General features: G+C 30.1%; 4 protein-coding genes across 6 annotated transcripts; 2 read left to right on the top strand and 2 right to left on the bottom strand.

Annotated features, from left to right (window-relative positions):
* The first annotated feature begins 168 nt into the window (after positions 1 to 168).
* LOC132912279 (protein RFT1 homolog) lies at positions 169 to 3,385 on the top strand. 3 transcript variants are annotated; one of them, XM_060969627.1, is made up of 9 exons: positions 169 to 277; positions 510 to 666; positions 915 to 1,117; positions 1,193 to 1,379; positions 1,443 to 1,727; positions 1,782 to 1,913; positions 2,000 to 2,131; positions 2,203 to 2,703; positions 2,782 to 3,385. In XM_060969627.1, the coding sequence occupies exons 2-9, from the start codon at positions 607 to 609 to the stop codon at positions 2,938 to 2,940; spliced, it is 1,659 nt and encodes a 552-aa protein (XP_060825610.1). In that variant the 5' UTR covers positions 169 to 277; positions 510 to 606; the 3' UTR covers positions 2,941 to 3,385. The 3 variants fall into 3 exon arrangements, with proteins under 3 accessions (XP_060825610.1, XP_060825611.1, XP_060825612.1); XM_060969628.1 differs by lacking the exon at positions 169 to 277 and adding an exon at positions 326 to 415; XM_060969629.1 differs by lacking the exons at positions 169 to 277; positions 510 to 666 and having other exon boundaries at positions 983 to 1,097.
* Positions 3,021 to 4,248, bottom strand: LOC132912330 (uncharacterized). Its single transcript, XM_060969740.1, has 4 exons — positions 4,048 to 4,248; positions 3,640 to 3,701; positions 3,449 to 3,563; positions 3,021 to 3,278 (listed from the first exon to the last, which is right to left on the bottom strand). The coding sequence occupies exons 1-4, from the start codon at positions 4,080 to 4,082 to the stop codon at positions 3,215 to 3,217; spliced, it is 276 nt and encodes a 91-aa protein (XP_060825723.1). The 5' UTR covers positions 4,083 to 4,248; the 3' UTR covers positions 3,021 to 3,214.
* A 423-nt stretch (positions 4,249 to 4,671) lies between these two features.
* LOC132912258 (cytoplasmic aconitate hydratase-like) lies at positions 4,672 to 15,370 on the top strand. Its single transcript, XM_060969562.1, has 15 exons — positions 4,672 to 4,769; positions 5,505 to 5,597; positions 5,674 to 5,840; positions 5,912 to 6,057; positions 6,309 to 6,702; positions 6,804 to 6,975; positions 7,055 to 7,272; positions 11,967 to 12,126; positions 12,624 to 12,844; positions 12,923 to 13,079; positions 13,147 to 13,382; positions 14,162 to 14,298; positions 14,388 to 14,535; positions 14,606 to 14,772; positions 14,888 to 15,370. The coding sequence occupies exons 1-15, from the start codon at positions 4,763 to 4,765 to the stop codon at positions 15,138 to 15,140; spliced, it is 2,676 nt and encodes an 891-aa protein (XP_060825545.1). The 5' UTR covers positions 4,672 to 4,762; the 3' UTR covers positions 15,141 to 15,370.
* LOC132912288 (F-box/WD repeat-containing protein 4) lies at positions 15,339 to 18,446 on the bottom strand. Its single transcript, XM_060969649.1, has 7 exons — positions 18,117 to 18,446; positions 17,356 to 17,634; positions 17,115 to 17,265; positions 16,796 to 16,959; positions 16,589 to 16,717; positions 16,373 to 16,520; positions 15,339 to 16,266 (listed from the first exon to the last, which is right to left on the bottom strand). The coding sequence occupies exons 1-7, from the start codon at positions 18,314 to 18,316 to the stop codon at positions 16,066 to 16,068; spliced, it is 1,272 nt and encodes a 423-aa protein (XP_060825632.1). The 5' UTR covers positions 18,317 to 18,446; the 3' UTR covers positions 15,339 to 16,065.
* Positions 18,447 to 18,449: the final 3 nt, after the last annotated feature.

Genomic DNA, 18,449 nt, shown 5'->3' with positions numbered 1-18,449 from the left:
TTAATAACTAAAAAGTCATCGTGTGATAGTTTAACCATCGTAGAATATTTGTTAAATGGAGGAAAGCGATCAGAGATACCTATTTTAGAAATTTAACATTTTGTATCCGTGAAGTAGCGGTATGAAATGAAAAGACCACATGGACATTATTGCGTAATGACATTACTTCACAAGTTAATCATTGTCTACTTTCGCTACAATCTCTGATTCTACTGTGATAGTCTGCTAGGTGAAACCTAACCTTATCTCATATATGTCAAAATTCTGTGTCACCAAGGTTAGGAAAAAGCTTTTGTTTTGAAAACAGTTTTCCACTAGGAAGAATAGATGAAGATGCATGACACAAAATTACTAGATACAACGCACATATATATAGAAAATTAATGCAATTACGTCATGAAATCCGTTTCATGCAGTATGAAGAAATTCTTGGCTTTTGTATTTGCTATGTTCCGATTAGTTAGGAGCGCGAATGAAATTACTGAAAAATGATCGACTTGATGTTTTAGATACTGTTAAAGTGTTCACATAACCTTGAATTTCATTGATCACCCCTTTGGGCGGGAATCTCGAAACATTTATATTATCATTTGATCGTCTATAAAAATGTCACAAAATATTTTGAAAAGCAGCGTGGAAACAGCTTCGTTCAATATTGTATTTCAGGTATATACAATAACACAACACTATTAAAACTTAAGTATTTCATAGTACAAAACATCATTCTCTATCTATGAGAAAAATTATATCATATATATAAATACAAATTCTACTGCTATTATTCATGATTATAATACCTTTATTTGCTTATATTTAAAACAGTTATATTGTTTTCATTAATATCTGATAGCTTCTAACATGTCAATAAACTAAGATATATATGAGAAAAATAATTATAATCAACTTCTTTTTAGATATTATGCAGAGGAGTCACTTTTATTTTAAATGCTTTCGTTGTTCGGTATGTGGGTCAAGCTGTTTTAGGAGTCATAAATGTGAGACTACTATTATTGGAATCAATGATTTTGTTTCTGTCTCGAGAACCATTTATGAAAGCATGTTTAACCAACACAGCAGAACATAATTGGGCTCAAGTTGTAAATTTATTATGGATGACGTTCGTTTCTAAAAGTGATTAATTATAATATAAATGAAATCTACATAAATACTTAGATGGTAAATATTTTTTCAGGGTTCCTATATGTTTTTTAATGTCCCTACTATTTGGATATATTTGGCTTTCTGTTTTAACAACGTCTGAGGCATTACCATCATATTATACATTTGCAGTTTGGGCAGTTGCTTTGTCTTGTATTATTGAATTATCATCTTTAATCGTTCAACTGGTTGCTAGTGCATTTTTATTTGTTAGGTTGAAAGTAAGATTTTGAATTAAAGATAGTAATAAATTGTACTTATAATTAGTTATTGAATTTTTTTAGATTATACTTGATTCTATCATGATTGCTATTCGTACTATAACATTTGTTCCATTGATACTCCAAAATCCAGAGAATGCATTGTTAGCATTTGGTGTAGCTCAACTAGTTGCAGCAATATTTTATACTGCTAGTCACTATTTATACTTTCATTATTATATTAAAAAGCTTAACAAGTGTAAGCTAAAGAGGCGTATGTCATTAAAAGACAGTACTGACGAGTATGTTGTGAGAGAATTTCCTTTCAAAACAGTGAAGGACTTTTTGCCTGGGCAATTGACAAACAAAGTATGTATTAAGATGGATCTTTTGTGTATTATGTATACAGACTGTCATTTTTAGGAATCATATCTAGATAAAAAGTTGACTATTCTTACATGGAGTTTCTTTAGACAAGGAATTCTAAAGCAAATTTTAACAGAAGGAGAAAGGCTAATTATGACAGTAATGCCAGTATTAACATTTACTGAACAGGTATTTAATCAGTTATAATAAGTATTTATATATAAGTTCATTAAATTAATTCTTTTCTATTTGATTTTATTTTCATATGTTTAAAGGGAACATATGAAATTATAAATAATTTAGGTTCTTTAGCAGCAAGGTTTATTTTCCGTCCAATAGAAGAAAGTGGATATTTCTATTTTACTCAAATGGTAAAACGAGACAAACCAGTTAATGACCAAAATCCTGTAGGTATTATATGAAACATTTTTCATGTATTAATATACTACAAATTATTAAAAATAAGTTTCCTTTAAAGGTAAAAATACAAGAAAGTGTAAATGTGCTTACACATTTATGTTCAGCTGTTATGTCAATTGGGTTAGTTGTTTTAGTCTTTGGACAGTCATATTCAAGCACACTTTTATGGTTATATGGCGGTGCTAAATTAATTTCGCATCTGCCAGTACTCTTAATGCGAGCACATTGTCTAGCTATTCTTCTTTTGGGAATAAATGGAGTAACAGAATGTTACAGCAATGCAACTGCAGATAGTGCGACTATAAATAAGAGCAATTTGATTATGATTTACGAATCGATCGCATTTCTGTGTGCATCCTATTTATTTGCTATTTGGTTTGGACCAGTTGGTTTCATTCTTGGAAACTGTGTAAACATGAGTTTAAGAATTGTGCATTCTACTAGGTTTATCAATAAAAGATACAAAGATACAATGTACCGTCCATTACGTGGATTAGTGCCAAAGCCTATGTTTTCTGCTTCTCTTCTAATAGCAGCATTGATCACTAATGTCTCTCATGTAATGGAGTAATACTTTTCATTATTCCATATATTAATAAAAAATGTAGTATTACAGTTTGAAATTTTTATGTTTCAGGCTTACTTTTTTCCAGATGAAAAATTATTGCACTTAATTATTGGAGTGATAATGTTTATGATAGTACTTGTCTCTTGGATATATGAACACCATGATTTAATTAGACTTGGTACAAACAAATGGTATGAAAGAAGTAACAGACACAAGAAAAGTGACTGACCTTAGATATGTTTTAATGGTGATTTATTGATATTTACCTACAAACTATCTACAAAGGTGCTATAACGAACTCTTATAAGTCTTGTAAAATTTAATAATCATGTATTTTCTATACTGTTACAATCAGAATCAAGTACAAGTTCTACTATCTCATGAGAATGTGTTAAAAAGTCACTTATATATTTAAAGTTTATATATAATTAACAAAATAACAAACATAATGGAGCTTAGTTTACATACAAACAATATTATTCATTTATATAACAAAACTATTTTACATAGAAATATCCTTATAAATGGCACCTACTATTGCACCTTGGCGTTGTATAAGGCATTTCCTACAAAATAATTTATAATGTTTTTAATATTAATTTAGTGCTAGTTTAAAAATTAGTTAAAGACATGTTGAGTTTCAAAGTTGTTTAATAAATTTGTTGATTAATAATTTTGTATCTTAATTTTAACAGTACAAAACAAAACAAAACAAGATCAATAAAAAAAACATTACTTGCTATCATTTTGAAGAGAAATAACTGGAGTTGGTGATTTAGGTTCTAGCTTTGCAACTTGATCTGCAATTGCTGCAATTATTCCTGCACTATCAGTAGATGCATTTCCTTTGGCTGAAAATATTTGTTTTACTCTTATTCTTCCAGATAATGTTTAGCGTACAATGTAAATAAAATTAGCTAGAAATACCTCCTAAACATAATCCGGCATGATCAGCCAAGATGCAGCCAATAATACCTTCAGTATTATTACTATTAAAAAATATTAAATTCAATCAATAATTTGTTAATTTTTGCATTTTAAATGTATTTTATTATAAATTTTTTAAATGTATTGTTATATCAATAGACACCAAAATTAACAGAATTCCTCATATTGTATCACAATTTAAGTTATTAAGTATAAAGGTTATATTTAGTTGTACAGTAATATGAATATGAAATAATGGTATATGAATATTAAATGTTAATGAGAATATTACATTGTGCAAAATATTTGTATCACTAGCACTAAAACAAACATCAATTTAGATAACTGCTTTGTCATATATGAGATATATGATGAAGATATATGAGAAAATTCTTGTATAAAACTTACACGTCATCTAATGTTTTTTCTAAATTCTTTTCCATTTCAAGAAATTAAGTTACAAAACGTGCTCGTTAAAAAATAATTTGCATTAATTAGTTGTTCGTTAAAAACAATTCGTTGTTTTGACGTTCATCATAATTACACAGTTTTGTATACGTTCGCAAGTCGGAATACTCCGAACTGCAACAAGTTTAACTGAATGATTCGATATATCGCAATCGTTACACATTCTGTATCGATTACCATTTCTAGATGGTGTTACAAAAAACAGTATTCTTGTAAAATACATTTATTACATTCATTTTGAAAAAAATTGTACTACATAAAAATTTACAAAATATACTTTTACAAGTAAATAACAACGTGTAAGAATTTTATTATTATATTAAGTTGTTTTGTTATAAATGCATAAAAATTGTTACTCATCGAATGTAAATCACGTTTTATAAGTAAGTAGATAATTTCTGATATCATTATAAAATAATACTTTTATATGATATTTAATTTCGATAAAAGAAAATAATATATGAATTATATTGAATAATATATTGTAATCTATTATAATTTAATATAATTATTATCTTTATTATAGAATATTAAAATGTAGGCAAACAAATTTCTCTAAAAAAAGAATGTTTTTGTAACGTATGTGTTCGTCACCCTGTATAAATAATATCACATCGTAAGCGAATTGGACGACGTGACTGGTACAGTGACAATCATGGCTGGTAAGTGTCAAGATCTGCTTTGTCTATTTTCATTTATTTTTAAAATAGATTTGCAATAATTAAAAAAAATGAAAAACGCGCTTACACTGTAATTTATTGTTTAAATTTCACCTTTTTATATTCTATTGAAAGAAAATGTTCCATAATTTATTACAATATGAAATTTGCATAATATTATGCATGTATTGCCCTAATTTAAGAAATCACCGGAAGAACAATCTTTTCAAATTTCATTTTTCTATGTTATTTTTTTATGACAATACATGAGAATCTTAAATTAGTCATTTCGATATATAAAGTCAAATAAATTTATTTTAAATAAAAAATGCTATGTGACATTGCTTATAATTTTATGACACCTGTTACATTTGACAACTACATTGCATGAATATTTTTTACGCATTCTCTTGTTTAAAATGCCACGACAGTTGAAGAAAGAAAATTAAACGAAAATTTCTTGACAGCTATCATTTGATTTTTGATGAAGTATAATTTCGATAATTAGTAATTAAGTAATATGTAAATAAATTTTAACTAAAGTAATTATATGAATGAAGAATTGAAGATTTAAAAAGAAGTTTGATACTATATGCTACATACTAAATATTTATTTTATAGAGAGTATATGATTGTTTTATAATTTTGTATATATTTTAATTTCAAAATCAATATTTTCTATTTCAGGAAATACATATCTTTATTCAATGCAATTTTAATATGGTAAATTATTTTCAGACGAAAATCCATACAATCATTTAATGAAGTCCATTAAAATTGGACTTAAGGAATATAAGTATTTTGATATTACTAATATTGGAAAAAAATATGGTATGTATCAAGAAATTGTTAAACATATCATTTTATATAAAAGAATTACAATTTTTTAAGATGGATGTTTTTACAGACAGATTACCTTTCTCGATTAGAGTACTCTTGGAAAGTGCAATCAGAAATTGTGATAATTTCCAGGTAAAGAAATCTGATGTTGAAAAGATTTCAGACTGGGAACATAATCAGGCTCTTGAAGAAGGAGCAGAAGTGGCTTTTAAACCAGCTAGGGTAATATTACAGGTAAATAGTTTTATAAAAGACAACTTATGTGTTTATGATTTTGTTAGTGACCTAAGTTCTATTTTAAATAGGACTTTACTGGAGTGCCAGCAGTTGTGGATTTTGCAGCTATGAGAGATGCTGTGAAAAGGCTAAGATCTGATCCAAAGAAAATAAATCCCATTTGTCCATCTGATCTTGTTATTGATCATTCAATACAAGTTGACTTTATTAGAAGGTAAATGAATAGTTTTGCTACATATTTAATTTGACAAAAAAAAATAAAGTGTAAAGTGTGTACTTATCAAAAAGATAATTTCATATTTTTGTGTAACATGATTACATAATAAGGCCAACACTAAATCTATTTTTGTTTTTTTTCTTTTAGAATCAATATGAACGATATTATACGAATATTTAAAATAGCGATAATAGCTTTATATTGGGTAATAAAGATAACATAGCTCTGATAACAGTGATTTTTTCCAGCAAAGATGCCTTGAAAAAAAATGAAGATATCGAATTCGAAAGAAACAAGGAACGATTTATGTTTTTAAAATGGGGTGCCAAAGCATTTCAAAATATGTTAATCGTACCTCCAGGAAGTGGAATAGTACATCAAGTAAATTTGGAATACCTAGCCAGAGTTGTATTTGATACAAACAATATGTTGTACCCTGATAGCGTAGTTGGGACAGATTCCCATACAACTATGATCAATGGTCTCGGTGTACTTGGATGGGGTGTTGGAGGAATTGAGGCTGAGGCCGTTATGTTAGGCCAAGCGATATCAATGATAGTACCAAAAGTAGTAGGATATAGATTAGAGGGAGTCTTGAATCAATATGCGACTTCAACAGATCTTGTTCTTACAATTACTAAGGTAACAAAATTTCTTAGTTTTAAAAAAATATTTGTGAACTTAATGATACAAAAGATTTATAATTTATTTATATAATAATTTATTTATTCATATAATTGCAGCACCTTCGTCAGATTGGAGTTGTTGGAAAATTTGTAGAATTCTTCGGTCCGGGTGTTTCTCAATTGAGTATTGCAGATCGCGCAACAATCTCGAACATGTGCCCAGAATACGGTGCAACAGTTGGATTCTTCCCTATTGACCAGCAGAGTTTAGCATACTTAAAGCAAACAGGTATACAAACTATAAGAAGAATATTAAACTTGGCAATAACACCTCTACAATCCAATTCATGTATAAAATTCTTTTATAGGACGAACTGACGAACATATTAATATGATAGAGAAATATCTTACTAGTGTACGCATGTTGAGGAACTATGACGACCCAAACCAAGATCCGGTCTTCTCAGAGACAGTCAGTTTGGATTTAGCAAGTGTTGTATCTAGCGTTAGTGGCCCTAAGAGGCCTCACGATCGAGTGTCTGTCGTAGATATGAAGGCAGACTTCAGGAAGTGCCTTACTAATAAGGTAGGATTTTTAAGTTATCATAACATTCTTACCATAGAATGCTATTGTGCCAATTTATTAACATCCGTTGTGCAGGGTATTTGATTGTGTAGTAACATGCAATAGCGATGATTGTTCAGTACTTGTATGGGACAAACAAAACCCAGTGACGATCAATTATTACCGTCAAACAGGATCAAGTTTATCTCATGCTGTACTTGAAAATATGTGCATCTTTCTGCGTCTTTCCAAGCGCGTCGTTCTGCGTGCTATTTCGAAGCGTGATGTGTGCTTGCTAAAGTTTCCCAGTGGAGAAAGGCGAAAGAATCCTAGGTAACTACTGCTGTGATATGAATCTCTTAGGGCGACACATCACAGCAAAAGTCCCTTCGGATCCTTTCATCTAAAAGACGATTATCTGTGGCGTGTATATGAGTTCACAAAGCGCGATTTTGAAATATTTGGAGAGAGATCCTGTTACCTTGTACCTTGGTATATAATCATTATTCTTCACCATATTACATGAAGATATGTCTCGTATATCTTACCTTGCTGGTCTAGCTTTATGGTTTCGATTCATCATATAAATAGATCACCAAGGAAAAATAAACGAGACGATTTGGTAGACATGTTGAAGCTGGACGAACACACTTGTGGATGATGAATCTCGCGATTGAGGACGAGTATTTCGATCTAGTCACGATTTCTCTGCAACGTAATACTAGATGAATACTTCGTCCCTAATAACGAGAGTATACGTTTCGTAAATACTTCTTAATAACGATTGGAGAACGGAGGCGGACACTGGATGAATCCTACCCGGTGAGGCTTCTTTCCCAACCACACCGGACGAGATTTCATCCGATAGCAGCCTCCATATTGTTCTTCAAACATGTAGGATGTTTCTTCGGCTTAACTTCTTTAACTGGTACGAATGTTATACTGTGAGATGAATACGAGTAAAATGACTATACTGATCGTCAATGAATCTTAAGATTAATAACAGATCACTAATAGTTCAAGAACAGTTTATCACAAAGACGAAGCAGTAACGATTTTAACTCCCCCAATATGTAGTATGTTTTACGAAGAATAGTTTTCGTTCGAAATTGAAGTTAAAGTCACTAGACAGTTAGAGCACTGTCGACTTCCATTTCGATGGTTGACCGTCCGCACTTGTTAACTGCACACTAATGACCTTTTACGCTCGTCTGTCGTATTTATATGTTTCCTGGAGGTACCCCCACCCTTTTTCCTTAAGCAATGCCGGCCATCCACACCAACCTGATGAACATTCCATGAACTTTCTATACCTCCCTCAGGTAGACGAAAATTTTTCGATGAAGTCATTGTACATACAATGTTTCCCTGTAAACGACTAAAATGAAATCATGTATTGTTTTCGTATAACCATTTACCAAATGTCCATAAGAACAAATTGTAAAATAACTAAAATAAAATGAAAAAAAAATGTATTGTTTTCAGGAATATCATAGAAATATTGGCAAAAACAAATCTTATAGTTCTATGGTTATTATTTAGTGTAAAATAAATATAATTATAACTACTGAGTTGATTAACTTAGTCGTTTGTTGAACAATAAGAGAAAAATATTTGGTAAATTATTTATAAGTATTGTGGATTTTTATACATTTATACGAAAGTTGAAAGTGAAAAACTATACGCAATGTAGGTAATATAAAAATCCAAAGTACTGTGCTTGCCATAATAGTTGGTAGATAAAATAATTTTCTACTGAGATTTTATTTTTTTAATTATATTTTTAGAAATATGAATTTGCACAGAAATCCGCAGTCAATTCAAGATAAATAGTTCTTAATAAACGTTTTCAATGGATGATTTTAAAAGAAAGAATTATAAGACAGCGTTATCTTTTTTCAAATCGCACAATATTTACATGAACAACCTACATTTATTGCTAGTTTGAAAATGAGTTACGTTTATGTACATGAGTCAGTCATTGTATGCTTTAGATTATTATATGTTAATGGTTGACCATTACGATATAAATATTGGTCAAAAGCAGTAACGATAATCGTGCGAACGTGATGAAGCAACAACAAGCTCGCATGATTTTAAAAACAAGGGACCGATCGATTTCTATTGAAAGATGTTCAACATCGGAATCGCATTACTATGCTATCACAGTAAGGACATTTGCTGAAAACTCATCCACGTGAATCATAGAGAGCTGACTGTTCATCCGTGTCATGAAATTCAACGCCCTTTTGTCGTCGGATTTTTGACTTGGCCATGATGGATACGGCCCAAGAACTATACCGTTTCTTTCTGAAAGAATCCTAAGAAATTACGAGTATCAATATCAATCGAAGACTTAATCCACGAGTATCAGTATCAAACGATTTTCAAATAAAAAGAAAAGGGAAAATTAAAGAACTAAAATTGAGAAGAGAATAGGATAATTAGAATTTCTCAAAATATGTACTTAGAGATTTTCAAGTTACAAATGAAATTGATAAATTTATTTAAAAGTAAAAGTTGAAAATATTATGTCTTTTATAGAATCTTGATTGGGTAACATAATACAATTTTTTAAAAATATAATTTTATATATATTATTCTTAAAAAGAAAGAAGTCAGATATCAAATTAGAATATCTTTGTCATTGAGAGGCTGTAAAGAATTTACATATGTACAGCTGATGATAATGTTATAACAATTGTAACGGTAACCGATCTCCGTATGTAAAAAATATTTTATACGTACCGATGATCGATCGATCTTGAATTTCGCGGAGAGCACGGGCGACTGTTTTCGATGAGGCTACGAACGACGTGCAACCTCGCTGAAATTGCTGATACAACATCCATTCATTTTGCAAAGCTCACGCATTTTGTTGCATACCACCGTCTTATGTACAGATATTCGCCGTGCCTTATATTGCAAACGATTGGTCTTGTTCTCTTTATTGAAATTATTTCTGTAAAATCCTTTTCTATCATATGTATAGCAATTGAAGAGTTTGTAGCAATAAGAAGACAGCTTTACTATTTAAATTGTATTTATTGGAAGAGAAGAAGAAGTACGGGTATAGGTATAGGAGCATTTTATATTTAAAAATTCTGTATTTTCAAAAATGCGAAAGTTCGTTATTATGAATTTATAGCATGTTTGAAAGAGTAAAACTATTCTGAGTTAATATTAGCATTTTTGAAAGAGTGATTTGATTTTGATTAATTCTTTATTGGTGTGCTCAAGTTACTTAGTACTGAAGCTGTTTCTTTACTGCAGTCCCTTCAGATAAAAAATAAAATTTCTAATATCTGAGGAATTTTATACAAACTTTGCTTACATTTTTTTTCTACAATAACAAATATCATATTATAGAAAATTCATATTATTTTAAAACTCGTATTATAGAAAATATTTTCTAGTAGAGATTAGATTTTAGATTTTGGGTCCTAGGTTTCGTGAAACTATAGGTAATTGCTTTGCAATTAAAAGGACGGAGAAAATAACTGCTTCGCCCGTATAGAATTTGTAGAAGTAATCCCTAAATGCGAGGGAAAGTTTGGACGATAACGTTTCCGGTAATGGTCTAAAACGGTGCGTATTCTATGCTGAAGGGTCTTCAAAGGGTCTTCAATTGACAATGTGTTTACTGTACCCAAGTTCCAAAAGTAATTACAATGACCTTAACAGCCTCGGTAAACGAAGACATCGTTAAGGATATTCGAACAGTTATGTTTCCGAAGGAAAATGCCACTATTGATCTTCGGTTTACTGTTCTGTGAATTTATGGAATTTTATTAAATTGGCGAAACTATCATCAATATAACAATATATAGGGTGTCTTTAAAAAATTGAACAAAAATTTATGTATATGTATACATATATAGATATTGTCTAAAGTTTTATTAATTATAATTTAATTTAGGATTCATATTATAATTGTTATTAGAGTGATGTTCGTACCAAATGTATGAACATTTTATAATAATACTTTATATAAGTAGACTATTTAATTTTGTGATTATTGATGGAACATGTGATTGAACATGTGATTATATACATTTATTTACTTGCTTCGATGCCCAATCTCTTGAATTTATACTAAAATTCTAGCTCACTATTCATGGAACATTCTATTTATTTATAAATGTGTAAAATAAATAATTACATACGAATTTTTTTTTTATTTTGTTTTTTTACAATTTGTCCTGAAGGACATTTGGTAAAGTGTTATATCTCATTGGTAAATAAAAAAATAAAATAAAATAAATATATCATGTGGGTGGCTACCCCCAGGGGGGTGCCAGCTTCGTTTTTTCTAAGTTATATCTTTTATGACACACGAATGAAATAAAAATAAAGCTTTATATGTTGGACATTGAATATCGAAACAGTTGGAGACCTGCCGTTTTGCGATATAAGACTGCGCCTTCAGCAAATCATCGGACAATGAATTCTACGTGCAATCATGCTCGTAGGTCATCAAACTTTCGTGTATTGATGTACGAAAGGATTTAAATTCCCATTCCTTGAAGCAATTTATAATGCGAAAAAATGATTTTTCATTTTTATATTTTCATATAAACTTTTCTAAACCTATCTACAAACACTAATTGTTTATGTATGCTATACTTTTATATATTTTTTTTTATTTTATATTTCTAACTTGTTTTATTGAATAGTGGGAAAGCATACTACTAGTAAATTATTTTTATTTTCAGGTAGGATTCAAAGGGTATGGTTTAAGCCCTGAGAAAGTAGATACCGTAGGTATGTTTGAGTACGGAGGGAAAGACTACAAACTAAGGCATGGTTCGGTAGTTATTGCTGCCATTACTAGTTGTACTAATACTAGCAACCCCAGTGTCATGCTTGGGGCAGGTAATTTCTTTTATAAAATATTTTCACCTTGACCTTTATGTATTACCCATTGAAACTTAAAGAACAATTCACGTTCTTAGACAATGATTTACAACTTGGGAAGCGCGGACTATTGCCAGGGAAAGCGCTAAAATTTTGTATTGAAATATTATTTTTCATATCATAATATCTAGAAATAAATAAAACTTCATATCGTAACGCACGTATATGTTATAGCACAACCTTATTGTTAAATAATAACATTATTCTGTTAATTGTAGTTTTCAGTTTTTTTTTTGCAATAGAGTTTTTATTATTTAATGTCTATATTATTATTGTCTATATTATCATATCTATTAAAAAAATAAAAGATAGGCAGGCACGGAAGAAGGTTCTATCGGGGTGGCGTAGTAGCGTAAAAGTTGAGAACCACTGTTCTAAGATATAATATCAAAATTATTAAAATTTCATATTTAAAAATTGAATATTTTTAGTAGAATAGAATCTTATAACCTTAGGTATCCTTGCAAAAAATGCTGTTGAAGCTGGTTTATGCGTTGCGCCTTATATTAAAACATCATTGTCTCCGGGATCTGGAGTCGTTACTTATTATTTGGAGGAAAGTGGAGTGATTCCATATTTAACAAAATTAGGATTTGATGTTGTCGGTTACGGATGCATGACCTGTATCGGCAATAGCGGTCCTCTTCCAGATGCTATTGTTGAAACTATTGAAAAGGTATATATTAAATGTCCTCAATTCCTGTACCACGTAAATAATATCTATCTCTTCTAATTGTTTGCTTTACTTAAATAGAACGCACTTGTATGTTGTGGTATATTGTCCGGTAATCGAAATTTCGAAGGCAGAATTCATCCGCACACACGAGCAAATTACCTAGCATCACCGCTCTTGGTAATTGCTTATGCCATTGCTGGAACGGTAGATATAGACTTTGAAAAAGAACCACTTGGTAAATGAATGATTTAATTAATTTGATGGTCTTTGAAAAGTTTCATAATAATGCTCATAATATTCAGGTCGTCGAGCGGATGGCACTCCCATATACCTGCAAGATATTTGGCCCACTAGATCAGAAATTCAAGCTGTCGAGCAAAAATTCGTAATTCCGGCAATGTTCACGGAAGTTTATAGTAAAATTAAACAGGGTAGCTCTAGCTGGGCAAGCTTGCTAGCTCCAGATTCTACATTATATCCATGGGATGCAAGTTCCACCTACATAAAGAGTCCACCATACTTCGAAAATTTGCAAAAGGTGAATATTATATTATAAAGATCATCCCGCAGTTTAGTGTGCAAACTTTGCTGCTAATATGTTTTATAAATAATAATAAGACTACAACAAGTCATGTAGCAAAAGGTTCATAAATTCATGTTTCAGCCCGTAGCTATATTGGAAGATTATAACAAAAATATGAAACGTAAAGCTATATATGCTTGTAAATGTGTATATTTCGTCATGTGTAAGTATCGTCCGCTTTTATCAGTATAATGTTGATATCGGTGTGTTGTTAAATTTATTGTAGACGAACATTATGCGACGTGCTACTCTTTTATTAAAGAACATTTCATGATGTTTTCTAACGACACTTCTAAAACTTCCGACACACAATTCGTAAACGAAATACGCATCTTTATACTCGCGATTCGTATAAATACTTGCTACATTCTGAAAATCGTGATATCCGACTTCGCAAGAATAGAACTGAAACGAAACACTACTGTTGAATATCTAAATCGTGTACAAAAACAGCAAACACATGTATCTTGTATCAAGACAAAAATATTACAAATATTATGTATGTATCCTATCTTATCCTATATTAAACTAAAAGGAAGAGGATCAATGTTTATTGCATTTCATATTTTTGTTACATTTTAGTCTTATTTTATCTATAGAACACATTGGCAAAGTTTGTTCACTAAATTATATACCTATATACAACTTCATAAATCTATTAATTTTTAGAGACATGTTATTTTATATTTGATAAGTAAGTTAGGATTAATTGAGATTATTTTTATTGTAATTAGGAATTAACAAAAATCAAACCAATTACCAAAGCACGCGTTCTTCTGAATCTTGGCGACTCTGTTACAACAGATCATATCAGTCCAGCTGGCAGTATTGCACGCAATTCTCCGGCAGCACGATATCTCGCAGGTCGTGGGTACGTTTAAAGTACAAGTAAAGAAGAATAAGGATAAAAAAGATAAATAAATCTTTTATTTGACTCATTTGTGATATTCCTATTTTTAGATTAACACCAAAAGAATTCAATTCTTACGGTTCACGTAGAGGTAATGACGAAGTAATGGCACGAGGTACGTTCGCTAACATTCGTTTGGTAAACAAATTTCTAACAAAAACTGGACCACGTACAATTTACATTCCTACTAAGGAAGAGGTTTGTAGACATATTAAAATCAAATAAACTAGTCTCTATAATATCTTTGAACATAACTGTATGTTTCTAGATGGATATTTTCGACGCAGCTGAAAAATACGCAAAAGATCAAACACCCTTAATACTTCTTGTCGGCAAAGAATACGGATCTGGATCATCGCGAGATTGGGCTGCGAAGGGACCATATCTTCTTGGAATTCGAGCGGTTATAGCTGAGTCATATGAAAGAATACATAGGTAACTATTTTATTATAAAATAAATCGGAGAAAATTTTACATTGTAAAGAACCTTCAAAATGTAAAATGTAGGAGAGTACCTTATATACATTTTATTGGCATTACTATTTTCCAGGTCAAATTTGGTAGGTATGGGTATTATTCCACTACAGTACCTACCTGGGCAAAATGCAGAGACCCTAGGATTGACCGGTTATGAAATGTATGATATAGCAGTCCCTGAAAATTCTGAACCTGGTCAACCGATTACCATTACTACGGATGATGGTAAAAGGTTCGAAGTAATCCTACGATTCGATACCGAAGTAGATTTAACATATTATAAACACGGTGGTATTCTAAACTATATGATTAGAAAAATGCTTTGATAGGATTATTTCAAGGACCGGTGAAGTTTAGATTATCATAAGAAGTTACTTAACGCAATACTTAATTTTGGGTTTGGATTTGCAGCATCTAATGTCTGAATGTATCCATATCCTTATTTATAACAAGAGAAGTTAATTGTAACAAAAATAGTTTCTGTATTATGAAATATAAAAGGGCGAAGGAACAAACGCATTAAATCAGTTTGAATAAATATACTTATTTTTACGTATTACAAGTTCTTTTTTTCAGGTGTTATTAAAATGCGGATACTTATATACTTTAGGTTGAAAACTAAAAAATGTTTCTGACGAATTTACGAATGAATTGTATAATTATGCGTGCATTAAATCAAATTCTTCACATTTTATAACGATTATTTAAAAGAAAGTTTTGCAGAAATTAATACTTGTTGATATAATAAAGTGTTAATAATTATTGCAGATGTGATGTGCTTTTAATTTACAATTAAATTTGTCAATAATTTAAATAGTAAAATATCTTAATCTATATCAGTCATATAGTGTTTCTTATTTTATATACACTGCCGTGCATAATTATTTGGACCTTCGGTAGAACCCAATCAAAATATTGATATTTCTATTACATTTTTGACATTATGATAGAATAATATTCCTCTACTGTTGATTTTTTGTTTCTTGCCATAACTAAGATCAATATTAAACAAATATAATTTTAACCCACCTAAAATATTTGCTCCTTTATTTATAGAAATTAATGTTAGCTATTATTTTAATAATTTATTTATTGTTTTTAACTATATATGAAAATTAAATTAAAAAACTTTCTTTGAAGAGTATTTTTTTGCAATAATATTTTTGCAAATAATATGAGTATATATTTGCAACAATTTGGAAGGGTCCAAATATTCCTGCATGTTAGTGTACTTAATATTACGCGTTCATTTTACGCGACCCAGTTTGAGCCAGTTCTAAACGGTCCTACGTATTCATATCTCAGAATTTCTTTGTAATTGGATTTTTTGTACGAATATCCTGAGAAGTTTAGTTCGACTAAATGTTGATCTGTTGCCCCATATAAATGTGTATTATCAAAGCTGACAGAATAAGTAGGACTGGACATTCTATGAAGATTCATGAAGTAGACCTGTAAAAAATAAAAACATGTTATAAATATAATTTAATGTTATAGTATAAGATATATAAACTGTATATTATATCGAATATCGTATAAGAAATACGTCAGTACTAACCTGTACATAATTATTTTGTCTTTGATCCCAGAGAACAGCCTTACAGTTAAATTTAGTTCCAGTAATCATAGTGTACTGATAGTCTGATGATATACAGTATAAAGTTGCATCTGTTGGTTCTCGCCACGAATGCACACATGTTCCAGTCCTAGAATAATTATTTTTTAATAAAAATAATGATGCTATTATTTTAAGATAAGAAATATTTATATTTACCTCAAGTCCCATTTCCGAATATAAGTATCATATCCACAGGTAAGCAAAGTTTGTGGGCTATCCCAAACCATATCTAATGTCCCTGCATATCTTTTTTTATCTGACTTTAATATATCACATTCGGTATAACTGAAATTATTATGAAACATAAATTTTATATAGACGTTCTCAAAGTTTCAATTTGCGTTTATTTAAATAATAGCTTACTGTTCAAGATCAAATATCTGAAGATGAGGTTTATTACTATCACCAATAGTACCTATGGCAAACTTTTTATTCTCTGGATCAACTGAAAGAGAACACACCCATTCTGCAATATTTATCGTTGCTAAAGGTACATTTGAGATCCTTTCTTCAAGAGATGTCCAAATCTAGATATTATTACAATATTATTCAAATGTTAACTCTTTCCACTCAAAGTCCGGGTATTGCTAGGCATTGAAGTATTGGCGAGATCAATGTCCTCAGAAATTACGACCAGAAAGGATTAATTATATACTTATTGAAGTAATATTTAAAATTATACCTTCACGGTACCATCACTGGAACCTGATATAATAGATGTAAATGTTTCATCCAATGCATTTACATTTCTAGAATGTGCTTGTTCTATACTAAAGTAAAAATTTATGTTTCGGCTACTTTGTGGCTTTGTCCAAAATTGTATACTTCCATCTCTGTAAAAAATGGCATGTATATGAAATAATATTTTATAAGATGTCAGCTTTACTATTATCTTGATTAATACGAAGCCTATGGCTAAATACCTATGGCCTGTAATAATATAATCATTCTTGACAATAAATTTGCAAATATCACTCCTAACATTATCATGAATAAAAATTCGGTTATTATCTTGAAATGGTTCAGTACGTCTAAAACCATATAATTGATTTCCACCACTCCACCACAAAATATCGTTGGTTAATTGAACATGTGGTATAACTTTTGTATTTTGAGAGAAGAGAATTTTCTTCTCGTATTTGCCACATTGCCAATTGTTTGAAACATGCCACTTTATACGTAAACTTAGTAATGACTTGCATCTGTTAAATTGAGATATTGGAACTTTAATAAAATTCTGTTTAATACATAACTTTATTAATATGTTATATTATACTACAATTATAACTTAAATTTATAATTAATAATAATATAATTAGTAGTAATATGATTAATAACAATGTAATTTATTTCTAAAAAATATAAATGATTCTTCATTTTATGTTAATTATGTTAATTATCAATATATAATACATAATATAATGTATAATACATATAACATAAATATAAAATATATAATTAACTGTTAGTACTATGGAACAATTGGGAACCACCTGAAGCTTTCTAGATTTCGTATATATGTATGTTAAGATAAAAGCTTCTTGTCTTTTGTATCAACACATATTATGAACTTTGCAACACACAGAATTGTGCAAATAAAATCACCTCACGGACGATAACTAAAAACAGCGACAAAAATAATATGTTATGTACAGAAAAAATATTTAAACGTAACCTATCATACCTTTCGCGAAACTTTCTTGAAGTTTGATTCGTCACAATCGGCTGCTTACTCTTCTTGATCCAAAGTGTTTCTTCCTTTATAATATCATAGAACCGTGTACAAACTTCGCTAAGTCGTACCAAATCAAATGCATGACAATAATCAAAAATTAAAATCAAAACGTCAGATGGTAAAGTATCCAAACGCCACGCATCTGTCATCTTTAGCAAACCAATCACGTGGCAACCGCGAGTACAACAGCTGTTGAACTTTAACGTCACCTGAACTATCGCGTGTAAACATTTTTTTTCTTTTCAAATTCTTAAACGGAAATACGCGTGATAACAATTAGAC

Source organism: Bombus pascuorum, chromosome 11, assembly GCF_905332965.1.
Source record: "Bombus pascuorum chromosome 11, iyBomPasc1.1, whole genome shotgun sequence".
Taxonomy (NCBI): Eukaryota; Metazoa; Arthropoda; class Insecta; order Hymenoptera; family Apidae; genus Bombus; species Bombus pascuorum.
The sequence above is the reverse complement of the archived record's forward strand: the minus strand, read 5'-3'. Positions and strand labels throughout refer to the sequence as shown.

Coding starts and splice junctions, on each gene's coding strand:
- LOC132912288 (XM_060969649.1), bottom strand. CDS start 18,316: ATGACAGATGCGTGGCGTTTGGATACTTTACCATCTGACGTTTTGATT. Junction 17,635..18,116: donor TCAAGAAAGTTTCGCGAAAG/GTATGATAGGTT, acceptor TCAATTTAACAG/ATGCAAGTCATTACTAAGTT. Junction 16,267..16,372: donor GACAAAATAATTATGTACAG/GTTAGTACTGAC, acceptor TATTTTTTACAG/GTCTACTTCATGAATCTTCA.
- LOC132912279 (XM_060969627.1), top strand. CDS start 607: ATGTCACAAAATATTTTGAAAAGCAGCGTGGAAACAGCTTCGTTCAAT. Junction 667..914: donor CGTTCAATATTGTATTTCAG/GTATATACAATA, acceptor ACTTCTTTTTAG/ATATTATGCAGAGGAGTCAC. Junction 1,118..1,192: donor GTAAATTTATTATGGATGAC/GTTCGTTTCTAA, acceptor ATATTTTTTCAG/GGTTCCTATATGTTTTTTAA.
- LOC132912258 (XM_060969562.1), top strand. Junction 5,841..5,911: donor CAGCTAGGGTAATATTACAG/GTAAATAGTTTT, acceptor TATTTTAAATAG/GACTTTACTGGAGTGCCAGC. Junction 12,845..12,922: donor TTGTTGAAACTATTGAAAAG/GTATATATTAAA, acceptor TTACTTAAATAG/AACGCACTTGTATGTTGTGG.
- LOC132912330 (XM_060969740.1), bottom strand. CDS start 4,082: ATGGAAAAGAATTTAGAAAAAACATTAGATGACGT. Junction 3,702..4,047: donor GAAAAAACATTAGATGACGT/GTAAGTTTTATA, acceptor ATTTTTTAATAG/TAATAATACTGAAGGTATTA. Junction 3,279..3,448: donor TCTCTTCAAAATGATAGCAA/GTAATGTTTTTT, acceptor ATTATTTTGTAG/GAAATGCCTTATACAACGCC.